The 18,798-nt window shown below is 39.6% G+C and overlaps 3 protein-coding genes across 3 annotated transcripts; 1 reads left to right on the forward strand and 2 right to left on the reverse strand.

The window, feature by feature from the left end:
- Positions 1–10: 10 nt before the first annotated feature.
- Positions 11–3,941, forward strand: LOC111394903 (ultraviolet-B receptor UVR8-like). Its single transcript, XM_023020953.1, has 5 exons — positions 11–1,186; positions 1,282–1,631; positions 1,717–2,118; positions 2,464–2,851; positions 3,559–3,941. The coding sequence occupies exons 1-5, from the start codon at positions 962–964 to the stop codon at positions 3,799–3,801; spliced, it is 1,608 nt and encodes a 535-aa protein (XP_022876721.1). The 5' UTR covers positions 11–961; the 3' UTR covers positions 3,802–3,941.
- A 7,368-nt stretch (positions 3,942–11,309) lies between these two features.
- LOC111404631 lies at positions 11,310–13,760 on the reverse strand. The gene is made up of 3 exons (XM_023033415.1): positions 13,332–13,760; positions 12,005–13,199; positions 11,310–11,893 (listed from the first exon to the last, which is right to left on the reverse strand). The coding sequence occupies exons 1-3, from the start codon at positions 13,758–13,760 to the stop codon at positions 11,310–11,312; spliced, it is 2,208 nt and encodes a 735-aa protein (XP_022889183.1).
- A 1,680-nt stretch (positions 13,761–15,440) lies between these two features.
- On the reverse strand, positions 15,441–16,232 carry LOC111404638. The gene has a single exon (XM_023033420.1). The coding sequence runs from the start codon at positions 16,230–16,232 to the stop codon at positions 15,441–15,443; it is 792 nt and encodes a 263-aa protein (XP_022889188.1).
- Between the last annotated feature and the right edge of the window lie 2,566 nt (positions 16,233–18,798).

An 18,798-nucleotide genomic window follows, 5' to 3' on the forward strand; every position in this document is an offset into this window, starting at 1 on the left:
AATGATCATAATGTACATATTCAAGAACTTAAATATTTTGATTTCGACAATTATTGTATAACTCCACTTTATTATTTTTGGTTTTTTAATAAATGATACTTGTTCAAGGATCATCGAGATATCCTTGTACATGTGCGATGTTAATCACTTGCTTTTTATGGTCAATTGATATACAAAGTTGTTTGTTCATGTAATCTATGTTCTGGGTTGTTACTGATTTTGCCCTTATATGGTTTTTGCCTTAATTTTGGATTAAATTTGTGATTAGATTGTCTTGATCATGTACAAGAGTGGAATTTAGCCCTTTTTAGTGCTAAAATTCATGCCACAGTATTCTTTGTTAAGGCATGTCAGATTGCTTTATTATGTTTTTCGAGTTTTTGTGTTCTAGAGTTTGCTTGAATTATGGTTTGATCTGATTGCGAATTTCCTTTTTTGTTCACATCTTTGTCCTTTCATTACAATTGTTGATCTCCCACTGCTATTTTTGTTGATTTGGTGCCTTTTTCCATTAACATCTCGAGCATTTTCGTGTTGGAGACTACTTAATTTTGATGATTCCAATTGGATGTGTTATGAATTTGCTAAACTTGATATGGTTCTGTTAGATGGAAAAGTTACTTTTATTTACATAATTTTTCTTTACATGCTGTCTTCTAATCCTCACTGCTAGGTTAGTTTATTCTGTGAAGTGGTGTGGCATTTTTTGAGTTTGTGAACTCTTGCATTATTTTGTTCAGTTTGATGTTTTGATTTTTATCGTGCGTATGCTTGCAGGTTTAATGCCTGAATACATACTCACGTTCATGATGTATAAGTTGAAAATTGATGTTTAATTGTAATAAAATGATATAGTGAATATGGAACGAAATGGAGTAACCTGAACGCGCTTTTATGATTTTCAGAATATAAATATCTTCGCTAGTGCCTAGTGTGGGCACTGCAGAGTTGAGCAGTGCCCATGGATGCCACTACTAGCGGAATGTCTAGTGTTCAGTACCATAACATTCCCGAGCAAACAATTACAGCTCTTGTCACCTCTCCCATAGCAACATTTCAGAAGCAGCAAAGGCATTGCTTTGGAAATGCTAGCCCAGGGGAATTCCCGTTATCTGCTAATCCTTCTATTGTTCTTCATGTCCTTACTGCATGTAATTTGGATCCGCAGGATCTTGCAAAACTCGAGGCAAGTGTATTTAATCTTAGAATTCTGCTATTGAACCTCGTATATGAATTAGAATTGATGATGCTGCTGATTTGAATCATAACCTTGTGGTGCAGATAACATGCTTGTTCTTTAGACGGCCTGCACACTTTGCCCCCCAATACGAGCTCTCATTATCAGAACTAGCGGCTCTTGATATGTGCCGGATGAGAGCCATATTTAAGCCAATGACCGATGAGCAAAGGCTAGAACTGAAGCAAATGTGCGGGGGGTCATGGAAACTTGTCTTAAGATTCCTGCTGGCTGGAGAAGCATGTACCCGGAGGGAAAAGTCGCAGGCAATAGCCGGTCCAGGTCACAGTATTGCTTTGACTGCTAAAGGAGCTGTATACTCTTTCGGGTCTAATAACACAGGACAACTTGGACATGGAACCATGGATGAGGAGTCCCGGCCTCGCTTAATTAGGTTGCAATTTTATGTTACTGTAGTAAACTTGATGCTGTGAGAGCAAGAAACAAGACAGAATTTAATAGAACTTCTTGCATTGCAGATCTCTGCATGGCATTCATATCATTCAAGCATCAGTAGGGGCTGGCCGAACTATGCTGATAAGTGATACAGGAAAGGTCTATGCCTTTGGGAAAAATTCCTTTGGGGACGCAGAATTTGGGCCTCTAGGAAATAAATTTGTAACTATTCCTCAGCTAGTTGAATCTTTAAAAGACATTTTCGTCGTGCAAGCTGCTATTGGAAATTTCTTCACAGCTGTATTATCGAGAGAAGGCAGGGTTTACACATTTTCTTGGGGGAATGAAAGCAAACTTGGCCATCATACTGAAGCGAATGATCTCGAGCCTCGTCCACTGTTGGGGCCGCTTGAAAATATACCAGTAGTTCAAATTGCTGCTGGATATTGCTACCTCCTTGCTTTGGCTTGTCAACCTAGTGGCATGTGAGCTCCCTTTTTCTTTTATTTATTTGTGTAGATATAATCATCAGTGATCTAATTCTGAAAACAGTGTTAATAGCTTTAAATGCCCTTGTTATGCATAATTGTTACTGCTTGAAAACGCACATTAATCTCTCTGCCTCTGGCAACATGCGCCGTATTCCCAAAATGGATATGAGTTAATAGTCAAATAATTCAATTACCAAAATTTATCCATTTCTATATGTTTTCTAGCATTTATACGTCATTGGAAATTCCATTTCTCTTTGGTACCATGTAGAGGTGCACTTGCATTGTCGTGATCTTTTTTTATTATTACTTAAATGATCTCTCTATTTGATATATCAGGTCAGTATACTCGGTTGGTTGTGGATTGGGTGGAAAACTTGGGCACGGTGCAAGAACCGATGAGAAGTTACCAAGAATAATCGAGCAGTTCCAGTCTTTGAATCTTCAACCTGTTGTGGTTGCAGCCGGGGCTTGGCATGCTGCAGTCGTGGGAAAGGATGGGCGGGTTTGCACGTGGGGCTGGGGGCGTTATGGATGCTTGGGCCATGGGAATGAAGAATCAGAATCCATTCCAAAGGTGGTTGAAGCACTAAGCAATGTCAAAGCTGTCCATGTTGCTACGGGGGATTATACGACTTTTGTTGTTTCAGACAATGGTGACGTGTATTCCTTTGGGTGTGGGGAATCTTCTAGTCTTGGGCATAACACTGTGGCTGAAGATGAACAGGTCTGTCTTGGACTTTGTTTTTACTTTTTATTTGTTTCCCGAGCGAATTAGCTGCTAGGATCTTTGCATTTATATATCAGGTTTCCAACTATTTAATACCACCTTTCGAATTTGAACCACGATAATTTGAAATTAGTTTATGCCCTTTACTTCGCCATAAATTTTGTTCTTATTTTACTTTTGGCTTTATTTAGCTCCTTAAGATCGTGGATTATCGGCTCAAGATTATTCTTGTTTTGACTTCATCTGTTGGCTTATATCGCTACTGGTTAAGTATTATATGTGGATAAGAAACTGAGAATATACGCCGACAAGTGGAGATGGAGCTGATTGAGGATAAATTAAGAAACCACAACATGAGTGATCGGGTTATGTTTTTGCGACGATCTAAAAAGTTCCCTTGAGTCATAGGAGTAATATGATTCTGGTAGAGAAAGGTGCAAGAGTGAGGGGTAGAACAAAGTTAAAATGGCGGGTAATAGTTGTTAAGGATATAATTGCTTTAATTCTCTCAGTAGTAATAGCGAATATGGCTAAATGGCGAATAAGGATTCATGTAGCCAACCTCATATTTACTGGAAATAAAGCATAGTTTATTTCTGTTTTGAAAATCCTTAATAACTTCATCTACACTAACAGATTCCCATGCCATGTTATTTTTTCATTCTGTGTAACGCTGTGAGACCTTACCGTTGTGTAAATTTCAGGAAAATGGGCAAGTAAATGTCTTAAGCCCCAAGCTTGTAACATCACTAAAGCAAGTGAACGAAAGGGTTGTTCAAATAAGCCTCACGAATTCCATATACTGGAACGCCCACACTTTGGCCCTCACAGAATCCGGTAAGCTATATGCATTTGGTGCTGGTGACAAAGGACAGCTAGGCGTCGAGCTTGTTGCAAATCAAACCGAACGGCCAAACCCCGAAAGGGTTGAGATTGATCTCGGTTAACTTTCGTCTCTGGATAAAACTCCTGCTCCTTTCTCTGCACAATTTGCTGCTCTTGAATTATGATTTTATGACTTTCATCATACATTTGAATTTGCTGGCGATATTTTTCTTTTTATTCTGTAAATAGAAACAAATGATTTTTCCAACTATTTAATACCACCTTTCGAATTTGAACCACGATAATTTGAAATTAGTTTATGCCCTTTACTTCGCCATAAATTTTGTTCTTATTTTACTTTTGGCTTTATTTAGCTCCTTAAGATCGTGGATTATCGGCTCAAGATTATTCTTGTTTTGACTTCATCTGTTGGCTTATATCGCTACTGGTTAAGTATTATATGTGGATAAGAAACTGAGAATATACGCCAACAAGTGGAGATGGAGCTGATTGAGGATAAATTAAGAAACCACAACATGAGTGATCGGGTTATTTTTTTGTGACGATCTAAAAAGTTCCCTTGAGTCATAGGAGTAATATGATTCTGGTAGAGAAAGGTGCAAGAGTGAGGGGTAGAGCAAAGTTAAAATGGCGGGTAATAGTTGTTAAGGATATAATTGCTTTAATTCTCTCAGTAGTAATAGCGAATATGGCTGAATGGCGCATAAGGATTCATGTAGCCAACCTCATATTTACTGGAAATAAAGCATAGTTTATTTCTGTTTTTGAAAATCCTTAATAACTTCATCTACACTAACAGATTCCCATGCCATGTTATTTTTTCATTCTGTGTAACGCTGTGAGACCTTACCGTTGTGTAAATTTCAGGAAAATGGGCAAGTAAATGTCTTAAGCCCCAAGCTTGTAACATCACTAAAGCAAGTGAACGAAAGGGTTGTTCAAATAAGCCTCACGAATTCCATATACTGGAACGCCCACACTTTGGCCCTCACAGAATCCGGTAAGCTATATGCATTTGGTGCTGGTGACAAAGGACAGCTAGGCGTCGAGCTTGTTGCAAATCAAACCGAACGGCCAAACCCCGAAAGGGTTGAGATTGATCTCGGTTAACTTTCGTCTCTGGATAAAACTCCTGCTCCTTTCTCTGCACAATTTGCTGCTCTTGAATTATGATTTTATGACTTTCATCATACATTTGAATTTGCTGGCGATATTTTTCTTTTTATTCTGTAAATAGAAACAAATGATTGTGAAGAAGGTAGGATAGGATGCACATTTAACCTATCAGAAAATTTTTTGATTCTTCATCTCAATCCTTTATCAAAGTAGTTTCATAACATGCATTGATTAAGATTCAAATTCCTTTGAATTTTCTAGAATATCTGATAATGAATCTGTTGAGATTGTTCATATCGATTGTGGATGAGATAAGTTTCACCTCTTGAGTTAGTTTTTGGGGTGAGAGAAACCCACTACCACCCAACAGATGGTATCAGAATGGTTTATCAACAAGTCTCCGATCCAACAATCACAGAGATATGTGTCGTGTGAGGGGGAGACGAGTTTGATCTCCCGTAGGGCCCAATATGTGGGGGGGAAAAGTGTTTGGTCTCCCGTAAAATCGATGTGTGATGAAGAGATTGTTGAGGTTGTCCCACATCGATTGTGGATAGGGTTGGTATTTACTTTATAAATGTGAGGGAAAGCGTCATCTATTGAGCTAGTTTTTGGGGTGAGAGTAGCCCAATATCACCCAACAGAATCAAACGAAGTGACAAAAAAGGATTTATGTAACTGACTCGAAAGTTACTAGAAATGAGACTTCATCCGTTGTAGTTATGTCTGTACTTGCATTTATTTGCCAAAGACACTGTTGACATGTTAGGTGTTGTACCCAATCGAATGGTCATAAATGCACATCTACAAGCTCGTAATGAAGTATGAGGACATGGTGTTGCTATTGAGAGTTATAAATGGCATTGCGTTATCGAAGTGCAAGTATTTTAAATTCAATCCACATCTTCAATGCTAATGTTGATTACATTGAAAATGTTGCAACATAAGCTAAGATAGATCTTGTCCACAAAAGTTCTTTTTCAATACAACATGTTTAGGATTATGTCTAGTGATAAGAGAAAAATAGATATTATCAAGAACACTATCTTAATGTAAGAACTTTCTGAATAGAATGAGTCGTCAAGAGTTAATATTTATTGATAATTATCTCCACATATGACGAACATAGAGATCTTTCACACATTGGAGAATAATGTTGTACTTTTGAGTAATATTATTCATAGTTATCAATTGCAATAGTCATTCTTTATGTTAATTTGTTATTTGAGATTATAGAATTACAGGAAATTAATGCTTCAAATAATAAATTGTCACATAAAATGACTACTACAATTACTAACTATGAATAACATTATTTTTTACTTCCTTATTATTGTGTTCTTTAAAACAAAGAACCCCAGGTCAGTCACCTCATGCAACTGTTTTGACCTTACTGATTTTTTTTAACAAGTCCTCTGCATAAAACAAGCACTCTAACCATGTTGATCGTAGAAATTCTTTTGAGTGAAATTAACGAAAATAGTTAGTCCCTATTTGGTTTGGCTGAAATCAAATCGTTAGTAGTTTTAGTGAAAGTTGACGAAATGTGTAATTAAAATATTGATAAAAGTTATGAATCATGTAAAATGCATAATCAACATGAATTTTAAAATTTTTTGAACAAATGGGAGTGAAGCTTATGTTTGGTTCATATTTACAAGAGAGATGCTACATGTACATAAGAAAATGTTAGAAAGATTCACAGATTGTCAATTAACAGAATTTCAATGGACTATGCAACCAAAAATGAAAAAAAAAAAAAATCAATCAAAATCCGCCACATCAACATTTGTTAAATTTTCTAGCAATTTCTCCTATACAAAAAACTTTACTCTGTCAGAAATTATTTATAAATGGTCAAATCACTTTTTATCCTTATATTTTATGAAATTTAAGAATACTACTCATTTATCCACAATTCATTTATATCTATTTAAACTTTTTATAAACACTTCTTAAAAATACATTAAAATGGGACACAACAATTCATAATCTAGGCCGTCCATGAGGTTTTAACAATTTTATTTCTTTTCTTTTTGTGAATTTCTATGTTTTTCATTTTTATCATAGGCCAATTATTGACTTACTTTCTCGACTCTCATAAAAATGAACATTTCTCAATTAGGGGTTGAATAACACTTTAACTATCCTATACTAGTCAAGATTAATCTTCTCTTCGACACAACTAGGTTAGAAAGAAACATTTTACTTTTAGAGTGATGTTATTCCTAGTGAAGATTATTGTTAGTATTTGTACGTGACATAATTTTAACAATTCGTTATCTGATGCATTAATATGATAGTTTTTTTATTACATCGTGCATCAAATAACAAACAACAATGTGTATATTACGTATGACGACTATTGGTAATCTTTACTGTTGATAACATTATTCTTACCTTTATTTTATGTTTTGATTCATTAGAAAAACTTTTTTATGTTAAATTAAGTACATTGAATCACTTGTGAACACAGGATAGGAGACAAATGATCCAATTGTTTTTAGAATTGACGCAAATCCACCTAAGAAGGTAAAAGTAAAAAATATTCTCGATTTTCTCTTTGTAACAAATGTATTACTCTATCATTCTTGATAAACAAAAGTAGTGAAAAAAGAAATTAAAAAAAAAAAGAATAGTATTTGATGCTACAAAAATTCGTACCTGCAGATTTTCCGAGCTTGATGATTCGGGTTGATCACGATCGTAGTTTTCCGGTACCTGAAACAAAGGCAACGAGGTGTGTTCTTGTCGCCCCTCCGATGCTTAAGTCAGAAAGGGAATTATATGTGTGAGGCTATATGCTGGAGAATAATGAAAAACGTACTTGAATAATGGTTTAAGGTTCTGTATTTATAGTAGTAAGCGACATTCTCCCAGTGGGACTCAACTAGCTGGATGTCCTTATCTGTTGGAGTCCTGAATAGTTAAGGAGTTGGTCAAATTCCATAATTATACATGGGATAGAATCCTTGCAGGAGTCAAATATATGGTTGAGTTAGAGTCCTAATTGCGTAGGAATTCTAAAGGGTCAACAATCGTAGGTTGTGAGGGGAGCATATGCTCGAGGACTCCATAGTTGGAGTTATAAGTTCATCGAAAATAGTCATCAGGATAATGTTGTGATCGGGCTGCTGGAAATGTCACTATCATTGGCCCCCGTGCATATATGCTCGAAGCCTTCGCTCGAGGATATGATGCAAAGAGACTGGAAATAAGAGGTCGGGAATTTAGCTCGAGAATGTTTTTGATGACAGGTGTTCAGAAGGGCTGACATGTACTGAGGTAAGCCCTAAAATAGGAAAAGGCGGTAAAAAATGGTAGGGGGTGGATGTAGGACACGTGGCCAGATCTGATGGTCGGGGTAGTGACCTTTGGACTACCCGCTCCTGTTACCTATAAATACCCTCTCCACATTTCATTTTTCACTTTTTACTCTCAGTAAACTTCTCTTGCTAATCGTCGGGATCAGAACTTTGAGTTTTTAAGCGTCGACTTTAAGGTAAAATCTTGAGTTTTTAAGTTATTCTTTAGGCACTTTTTTACCTAGTTTAAGATGTCTAGCAGTAGTAGTACTGAGTCTTCGTCCTCCTCCTCGAGGAGTACTCCCAAGGACATAGGATGCTCGATCATACCTATGGCTGTCCCAATTAATGCCCAACCTCGGGCACAAAGTATCCCGACCCCATTTAGGTACCCCGAGGTTCCTTGTAAATTTAAAGAGCATCTAGCAATATTGACGGGTAGGGAGCATGGGCTCATACCAAAATGTGATATTAGGACGCCAGGGGTAGAGGATAGGATGGCCTTTGCTCGGGATGGAGAGTTCGTGATTTTTAGGGACTCACTAAAGGGGGGATTTAGATGGCCTCTGCATCCCTTTTTTGTGTCTTTATTGGTTGAGCATAACATGAGCCCTGGACAGCTTGTGCCAAATGGGTGGAGGATGCTCACCTATTTTTTATAGCCTATAGATACCTAGGAATTAACCCATACGTCGATCTCTGTAGAATGGTCTTCGACCTGAAACAGTTACCTCAATATACCTGTTTTGCTTACCTTTCATCCCGAGGAGGCTTTAGATTACGGAGGATGCCTAGTTCATTGAAAGGATGGAAAGAAAAGTGGTTTTATGTCGCACCTCAAGATAGTGACCTTCCTTTTAGTCCTAAGTGGGTTTTGCCCGATACTCCCAGGTTTTGTGATGGCCAGGCCTATTTTGAGTCTTTAGAAAGGCATAGGATGATGTTAGAGAACCTCGAGCCTCTTGTATATGATATAGAGGACATTCTCGGGGATGACGTTCTCGATCTCGCGGATGTGAAAGGCACTGAGGGTAGGGATAATCTTTTTGCCTTCTTCCTTACTGATCTGTCTTTGAACGTATAATTGTGCTCATGTCAATGACTTGTTTTTTGCAGAGATGACTTTTGATCCTTCAACCCTCAAACAGGCCGTAACCAAAAATATGAAGGCCCCTCAAGCTCAAGCTCCAGGTCAAAAGAGAGGGAAGAAGAGAGCTCGAGATTCAGGCCCCGAGAATATTAGGAGTGGGCCAGGGGAACCTTCTGCCCGGGGACAATCCCCGACCATACAGGCCAATGAGACTCCAACTGCCCCACCTTGGTCACGTCCTTGGCCAAGGCGTACCCCCGAGGTTGTTGACCTCGAGGATGGGGTCCCATCTATGCCCTCGTTCCAAAATCAAGATCCTGATTGGTGTCCCCTGGTGTCCAGCATCGTGGACAAGTATCGAAAGGACCTCGATTTTGATGAAGGTATGAAGGCTCTTGAATCTCTCACACTGAAGGTAAGCTCACTCAACTTACTTGGTGTAATTTATGGGTTTATACGATTGATTGCTTTAAGCTCAGGTTTATATGATGCAGGCTCTGAGCATTGCCCGAGGCCTTTCTCTGAAGGGAAAAGACGAGGCACAAAAAACTACTGAGCTCGAGGACACTTCTCGAGCAAATGAGAAGAGGATAGCCGACTTGGAAGCTGAGCGCTTCCTTCTCCAGTGGGAACTCGAAGACTCGAAGAACGACGTCCAGAGAGCTCGGGAAGAGGCTGGAGCTACCAAGGGCGAAGCTAAGGATTTAAAGCTCGAGATTGAGTGTTTGAAAATTGATTTCGAAACTCGCCTGCCTGAAGCTTGAGGGGTTGCGATCGAGGATTTCAAAATGTCCGAGGAGTTCAACGGGCTTAAGGGAGAGTACGCCATAGGCTCGTACTTCCACGCTTTCAAAGAGGCTTGGGCATTTTTGAGGTCGAAGCCTGACGCCAAACCCGAGGATTTAAAGAGCAATCCTGAGGTTGCTGAACCTCGAGCTTTCAGAGTCCTAGGAAACCATCGAGGACAAGGAGGTCGATATTGACGGCGAGGACGCAGTGGAAGAGCAGGGGAGCACGGCCTCGGGAGAAAGAGCCGAGGACCTAGATTAGTTTATGTTTTTTCTCATGATGACATCCCCTTTTTTTTGTATTTTGAACAAGTATTCTGCTCGATGTTAGATAATGTTCCATTTATGGTATTTTGCTCAATCAAGTATTTTTCATTTTGCTCGATAATGTATGGCTGATGTCTCGATCATGACAAACTCAAATAGCTCGACGTTAAGATGGTTCAATAACTTGACGCCTAAGATGAATTGACAACTCGACGCCTAGATTAATTAAGTATCTCGACGCCTAGGTGAATTGACAATGCGACGCCTAGATTAATTAAATATCTCAAGGACTCAATTTGTAAAATCATTTTTGAACATTTAGTGTTGAACTCGAGCATGTAGACAAGTTATCTCGAGGACTCAATTTGTAAAATCATTTTTGAACATCAAGTGTAGAACTTGAGCATGTAGACAAGTTATCACGAGGACTCAATTTGTAAACTCATTTATGAACATTATGTATTGAGCTCGAGCATACACAAAGTTATCTCAAGGACTCAATTTGTAAACTCATTTATGAAAATTATGTATCGAGCTCGAGCATGCATGACGACGTAATTGTACCAACCTATAGCGTGTTCCCGAGGACTGTAAATGGCCTTTTTATAAGATCTCTCATACCATTGATCGGGCACTGTGTGATCGGAAATGTTACTTGACGTGCTTGCGCGGGGCAAGGCTTGTTGATTTCTTGCACGGGGTAAGGCTTAAGTTGCTTGCGCAGGGCAAGGCTTTAGTTGCTTGCGCAGGGCAAGGCTTGAGTTGCTTGCACGGGGCAATGCTTTTTTTTGATTGCTTGCACGGGGCAAGGCTTAAGTTGCTTGCGCGGGGCAAGGCTTTTTGTAGCTAGATCATATTTTGACAAATTGCTTAATTCTTATTATACTTTAAAAACAAACTTGGCACGCAGGCCTGACAACTAAAAACGTGAGCCTTGGCACGCAGACCTGACTACTGAAAAATAAAACTTGGCACACAGGCCTGACAATTGAAAACGTGAACCTTGATGCGCAGGCCTGACTACGGATAACTGGAAGACCAAGTTACTTATAATATAGCTTTAAATTCTCGACGTTCCGTGGTCTTGGAAGCGGCCTTCTTGACGTATCTCTTAAACTGTATGCACCTCGGAGTTGTCGTATGACTTCGAAGGGCCCTTCCCAAACTGGTCCTAGCTTGCCTGAGGCATGACCTGCTGCTTCAACCCTTCTTAACACAAGGTCTCCGGCTCTAAATCTCCACGTCCTTACTTTTTTATTGAAGTACTTTGCTATTTTATCCTGGTAGGAGGTCATTTTTAAAGCTACCCGATCACGAACTTCTTCCAAGAGGTCGAGGTGTTCAGTTGTGTGCCCTGCATCTTCGGGCTCGAGCCTTCTTTGGCTGGGCAACCTGACTTCAACAGGGATGGTGGCATCAATTCCAAAAGCCAACATGAAGGGGGTTTCCCCTGTAGTAGTTTTGTGTGACGTTCTATACGTCCAAAGTATGGAAGGCAACTCGTCAGACCAGGAACCTCTTGCATCACCGATCCTTGTATGGAGGTCTTGCAATATAATCTGATTGGTCACTTCGACGAGACCATTACTTTGAGGATGGGAAACCGACGTCAAACGGTGATCAACCCCTAGGTCGGTACAAAAGTTTTTAAATTGTGCATTGTCAAATTGCCTACCATTATCAGTTATGAGGACTTTCGGTATCCCGAACTTGCATATGATGGATCTTCAAATGAAACTTCTTAACTTCGGCTCTGAAATTGTTGCTAAAGGCTCGGCCTCTACCCACTTAGTGAAATACTCTACAGCCACAGCCACAAACTTCAATTGTCCCCTACTTATTGGAAAGGGACCAAGGATGTCAATTTCCCACTGCTCAAATGGGGCTGTGCAACTAATGCTAGTGAGGTCTTCTGCGGGAGAGTGGATGACATTGCCAAATCTTTGGCACTTATCACACTTCTTGACATATTCCTGGGCGTCTTTCTTCATGGTTGACCAATAATATCCATACCTTATGAGTTTGAAGGCTAAAGCCCGAGCTCCTTGATGGTTCCCATATACACCTTCATGAACTTCTTCTAGGGCCTGGGATGATTCGGAAGGCCTAAGGCATCTGAGGTACGGAAGTGTGAGGCTCCTGCGAAATAAAACACCTTCAATCATGCAATACCTCGGAGCTTTAGATCGGATGCTTCTCGCTGCCCGAGGATCTGCTGGAAGACTGTCATATTTTATGAAGTCCACTATTGGGTCCATCCATGATGGCTCATTATCAATATCCATGACGCCTACGATCTGATTGATGCTTGGCTCGGTTACAATTCTGACGTGGACTGTCCTGTCAAGCCCATCTATTCCCATGAACACCAATCTTGACAACGCATCTACCCTACAATTCTCAGCCCGAGAAATTTTTACAATTTCACAACTCTTGAACTTTCTCTGGAGATCATGCACTTTCAAGCAGTATAATCTCATCTTCTCATCCTTTCTATCGAACGTCCCTTCGATTTGCTCAACCATCAGCTGGGAATCACTATAAATTTTGATAGTTTCAAGCTCGAGATTTATGGCGAGTTCCATAGCTATGATGACGGCCTCATACTCAGCTTCATTATTGGTCGCCTCAAATTCGAACCTTAGTGCACACTGAATGTTTATGAGCATGTCCGGACTTATGATTATGACCCCTGCGCCCGAGCCCGAGGAGTTCGATGCTCCATCTACGAAAATTTCCCACGCAGTTATGCTCGAGCTCAAGCTACTATCTGGCCCCCGAGGCCTTGGAGTGAGTTCTGTAATGAAGTCAGCTAAGGCCTGAGCTTTAATAGATGGACGGGGCTTGAACTCTATATCAAATTCTCTGAGTTCAATTGCCCACCTTAGTAATCTTCCTGAGACGTCTGGTTTCTGAAGAATGTGTTTTAGAGGCTGGTTGGTAAGCACAACAATAGGATGTGACTAAAAATATTGCCGAAGTTTTCGTGCCGCTACTATCAGTGCAAGGGCAAGTTGCTTTGCCAAAGTGTATCTTGTTTCTGCATCAAGTAGAACTTTGCTTACGTAATAAATGGGTTGCTGGCCCCTGTTAACCTCTTTCACCAAGACACCACTCACTGCATTCTGAGATACGGCTAAGTACAAATACCGAGTATCTCCGGGCTCGGGTTTGGTGAGGAAAGGAAGAGATTCGAATGTCTGCTTGAGCTCTTGAAAAGCCTTCCCACACTCCTCATTCCATTCAGAGCAATGGTTATCCCTAAGGGCTTTGAAGAAGGGGAAGCACCTATCTGCTGCTCGGGACATGAACCTGTTTAAGGCGGCTACCCTGCCTGTCAACTTTTGAACCTCTTTCTTGGTCCTTGGTGTTTCCATTGCTGCTAGAGCCTGAATTTTGTGGGGGTTAGCCTCAATCCCCCGATGAGTGATCATGAAACCTAGAAACTTTCCTGAAGCTATACCAAATACACACTTCTCTGGGTTAAACTTCATCTTATATTTTCGTAGGGTGCGAACACCTCTTGAAGGTCGGATATATGTTCCTCCACCTTCTTACTTTTTACAACCATGTCATCCACATAGGCCTCGATGTTCTTCCCTATCAAATCAGCGAAGACTTTGTCGATGAGCCTCTGATATATTGTCCCAGCATTTTTCAACCCAAATGGCATCACCCTACAGCAATATATGGCTGAATCAGCCATGAATGAAGTCTTCTCTTGGTCTTCTTTGGCCATGAGGATTTGATGATACCCTGAGAAAGCATCTAAGAAGCTGAACAGCTTATGTCCAGATGTGCTATCCACAAGATTATCGATCCTAGGTAGCGGGTAGCTGTCCTTTGGGCATGCCTTATTCAGATCTGTGAAGTCAATGCAGACCCTCCACTTACCGCTGGGCTTTTTCACCAGAACAACATTAGCGAGCAAATCGGAGTATTGGACTTCCCTTATGATCCCCGCTCCCAACAATTTACCGACTTTTTCCTGAATGACCACACGTCTTTCTGGCGCAAATTGTCTCTTCCTTTGCTTAACAAGTTTGGCCCCTGGGTTGATATTAAGTTTATGGACAGCTACTTCTAGGTCTATCCTTGGTATATCCCCCACCTTCCATGTAAAAACATCAATGTTGCGGGACAGACAACTGATGACTTCCTCCCGAAGGTTGGCCTTCAGATCTCGACCAATAGTAACGGCTTTTCTGTGCTCGAGCTCGACCACTTCCAATTCCTCAACGGGGGCCAATCTACCCCTTGGCTCGAGCTCGAGCTCGACGAGTTACATGACATCAGTACTCATGCCTCGGATGCTTGTAAAATGGCACTGTCTAGCCGTCGTTTGGTCTCCTCGAACTACTCCAATGCCATGACCTGTGGGGAACTTCATGGCGAGGTGGAAAGTTGACACAATAGCCTGGATCTTGTTCAATAGGGGTCTTCCCAGAATAATGTTGTAGGCCATTGGGGTGTTAACCACTTGGAATGGTGTGATCTCCGTCACTTGTGTACTACCAGCTCCTAATGTAAGCGGGAGCTCGAAGATGCCTTCAGGGATAATGATTCCACCACCAAATCCTTGTAGGGGAGTTTTTACTGCTTTGAGCTGCTTGGGAGAGATTCCCATTTTGGCGAAAGCCTCCTGCGACAGTATGTTCACGGCACTCCCATTATCATCCAGAATCCTCCTTACTTCGAAGTTAGCCACAACCGCAGAAACGACCAAGGCATCGTCATGAGGATATGATATTCCTTCCAAATCTCTTGCACCAAAAGTGATGTCTTTAACTTCATCACTGGATTCTCTTAGGATATGAGCATGTTGGCGGGCATATTGCTTCCGCCCACTACTTGTGTCTCCACCGGATGCTATGCCCCCAACAATAATATTAATGGTTCTGGCAGTGGGTTGTGCACTGCTTCCAGCCCCAGGCTCTTTCCGATTGTCCCGGTCATTCCTTGGCCGTTTATCATGACCAATGTAATTCTTTAAAAATTCTCTTTTGATAAGGGCTTCAATTTCTCGCTGTAAAGCATAACAGTCCTCTGTAGTATGCCCATGATCCCGGTGAAATTTGCAATACTTGCTCCTATCTCTTGTGTCAGGGGGCGACTTCATCCTTGAAGGCCGCTTTAATTCTTTCATATCCTTAACCTCCATCAAAATGTTTGTCTTAAGAGGTTTTCAACCGAGTGAGAGATGCTAATGGCGCCTCGTTCCTGCGCTTATCCCGGGGAACCTCATGCCTAGGGATGGGATCATGTTGCCTTTTGTTCTCGGTCTTTTCATGAGAAGGACTAGGTCTCCTTGGATTTAGTGTTTCCTCCATATTGATGTATTTTTTAGCTCGGGTGAGGAGCTCGATCACTGTCTGCGGTGGGGTCTTTGATAAAGATATCTTGAAAGCTTCACATCTTACGACGTAAGTGAGGGCGAAGACAGCTGCTGTGATGTGGAGGTTGGGTATTTGAAGCCTTTCCTTGTTGAACCTTGTCATAAATCCTTGCAAGGTTTCGGTTGGTCCCTGGCGAAGTTGCATGAGAGAGGTCGCGGTCTTCCTGATTCGCTTGCTACTTGCAAAGAAGGCTGAGAACTTATCAGCCAAATCTGAGAATGAGGCTATGGAGTTGGGCCCCAATGTCGAGAACCAATCCCTAGCAGCGTTAGTCAGCGTTTGTGGAAAGGCTTTGCACATAACCTGATTCGGCGTAACTAGCAAGTTCATGACATCAGTGTATACATTGAGATGGTTGATGGGGTCGGTCGTCCCATCATACTCTTTAATGCGAGGATACTTGAATCTGTCGGGCAAGGGATATGTCAATATCTCTAGCGTGAATGGAGTGTTAGGGGTGAAGCCTGTTGGCCCCCGAGCATTACGAAGCAGGCCAGCTGTAATTCCTTCTTGAATGATCCGGGCAATTTCACCGGAATCCATGGTGACCGATCTCGACCCTGAGGCCATATTATGAATGCGCGATGTTCCAACTCCGCCATTTGCTGGGTTTGGTGGTCGTGCTCGAGCATCGGCCATAAAACCGCCATGCTCCGCCTGCGCTGGCGACGGATGTGAATTTCTTTGACTTAACAGTTGCGTGAGCGTGGTCACCTACTGACGAAGCTCTTTAAGGGCTTCGGTTGTAATGACTGCTGGCAGAAGTGTGGGCACTCCCGAGGATTCTTCATGAGGAGTTTGTTGATCTTCGGCAGGATGAGGGATGGGAACGGATAAGCTTACAGGAAGAAGACTTGATCGCGTGTTAACCATGGCTTTTGGTAGCGTTTCCCACCGACGGCGCCAATGATGCTACCAAAATTTGTATCTGCCGATTTTCCGAGCTTGATGATTCGGGTTGATCAAGATCGTAGTCTTCAGTACTTGAAACAAAGGCAACGAGGTGTGTTCTCATCGCCCCTCCGATACTTAAGTCAGAATTGGAATTATATGCGTGAGGCTAATAATGAAAAATGTACCTGAATAATGGCTCAAGGTTCTGTATTGATAGTAGTAAGCGACATTCTCCTAATGGGACTCAACTAGCTGGATGTCCTTATCTGTTAGAGTTCTGAATAGTTAAGGAGTTGGTCAAATTCCATAATTATATGTGGGATAGAATCCTTGCAGGAGTCAAATATATGGTTGAGTTAGAGTCCTAATTGCGTAAGAATTCTAAAGGGTCAACAATCGTAGGTTGTGAGGGAAGTATATGCTCGAGTACTGCTGATACTCGAGGACAAGTATTGCAATATGCAAAGCAGTCAGGCGAGATGTGGTCGGGCATAATGTCTCGAGGCCACCACATGCCCGAGGACTCCATAGTTGGAGTTACAAGTTCATCGAAAATAGTCGTCGGGATAATGTTGTGATCAGGCTGCTGGAATGTCACTATCAGTATTATTTATCCAAACTACTTATCATCAACAGTTTAGGTATCAATTAAGTGATTGAACATTGATCATATCCTTGTAGTTAAGAAGTTTGATCATTTAAAGTTATTTAATTGATACATAGATGACCAATGATAGGCAGTATGGAATGGATGAATAGCATTATTCTAAAAAAAAAAAAAATTCCTTTCCAAATTTTGTTTGGGTATATATCCGTGTGAAGTTTGATAGTTTGGAATATTTAAAAATTAAAAAAAAATCAAATTTGTAAAATGTACTTTGGAAATTGGATGGGTAACAAAATCTTAAATCAATCAAAGATTAGCTTGAAGAATTCTCAAACCAAAGAAATTATTAGTTATGAAAAACATACAAATATTTAAAGTTTAATTTTAAATTTATTCTATTTAAAGTATTTTATAGAATTTTTATTTGCCTTTGATGTTATAATAAATTTTTCTTTAAATTAAAATTTTTTTTTGTAGCTGAATTTGGAAGAGAATCTTACGGCTCGACCAATTTGGCCATGTTTGATAGGAAAGGAATTCCATAAAACTTGGAAAATATTTGAACATTTTCCAACTTTTTGATGTTTGATATCACAAAATTTTCCATGGAAGTCCTTTTCTTGGTTTGGATGTCACCTAGACATTTTCTAACTTTTTGATGAAAATGAATATTGGTGAGAATTCATTTTCTAGTCTAATGTAGCAACTTTTTTTTTTTTTTTTGCAATGGAAACAAATTCTAAGAATTATTGTAAAAAAAAAATAAAATTTCCTTTAATTGGCAATTTTCATGTAAAACAAAGTTAAACGAATACCAAAAGATAGATGAATTTCTTGAATTTTTTTATTTTTTTTATAATAGGAACAAATTTCATCTCCAAACAGTAAAATCTATCATTTTAATTGACAATTTTCATGTAAAACAAAGTCAAACGAACAGCAAAATATACTTTTATTTCAACATTTTCTACGTGAAAAATTATACCAATCAAATACAATAATTTACAATTCTCAAAAAAATAATTTCTAGGCAATTCAATTAAGTGGAATTCATTTTCAATTCAATTCAATTACATGTTTGCAATCAAACGGACCCCGTTTCTTTATTGAAATAACGACAAAAGACATTTTATGCGATAAAATTACAAATGTGCCATTATAAATAATTATGTATACCAAAATACCCGTGTAAGAGTCACAAATCACATTCTAAATTTCAAGTTATGCAACTCTTTAAATTTATAATATTTTATGATTTCTCAGAATTTTAATTGCTATTCCCGTTTCGTCTAATTTTTTTTTTCGTCTCTTTTTCACATCTCTCTCCATATATTATTATATTGTAAAATCTCTTAATTAGATTATTAACATTTTTTTTTCTACATTTGCAAGCTTAAAATAAAATAGATATATTTATTACTAAAATATATATAAGTTTTTCTATAAAGCTTAATTGCAGTAAAGAGAATAAAATTCAAGAAAATTTTGCAAACGCTCCTAAATAATTTTCGGGCTGTAGAATGATGTAAAGCTAATAATACAACTTAAAATGAATTTTAAAAAAAAATTATAAAATGATAACCAATAAAAAAAAAAAATAAAAAAAAAAATAAAAAAAAAATATATATATATATA

The sequence above is a fragment of the Olea europaea genome, chromosome 1 (assembly GCF_002742605.1).
Source record: "Olea europaea var. sylvestris chromosome 1, O_europaea_v1, whole genome shotgun sequence".
Classification (NCBI taxonomy): Eukaryota; Viridiplantae; Streptophyta; class Magnoliopsida; order Lamiales; family Oleaceae; genus Olea; species Olea europaea.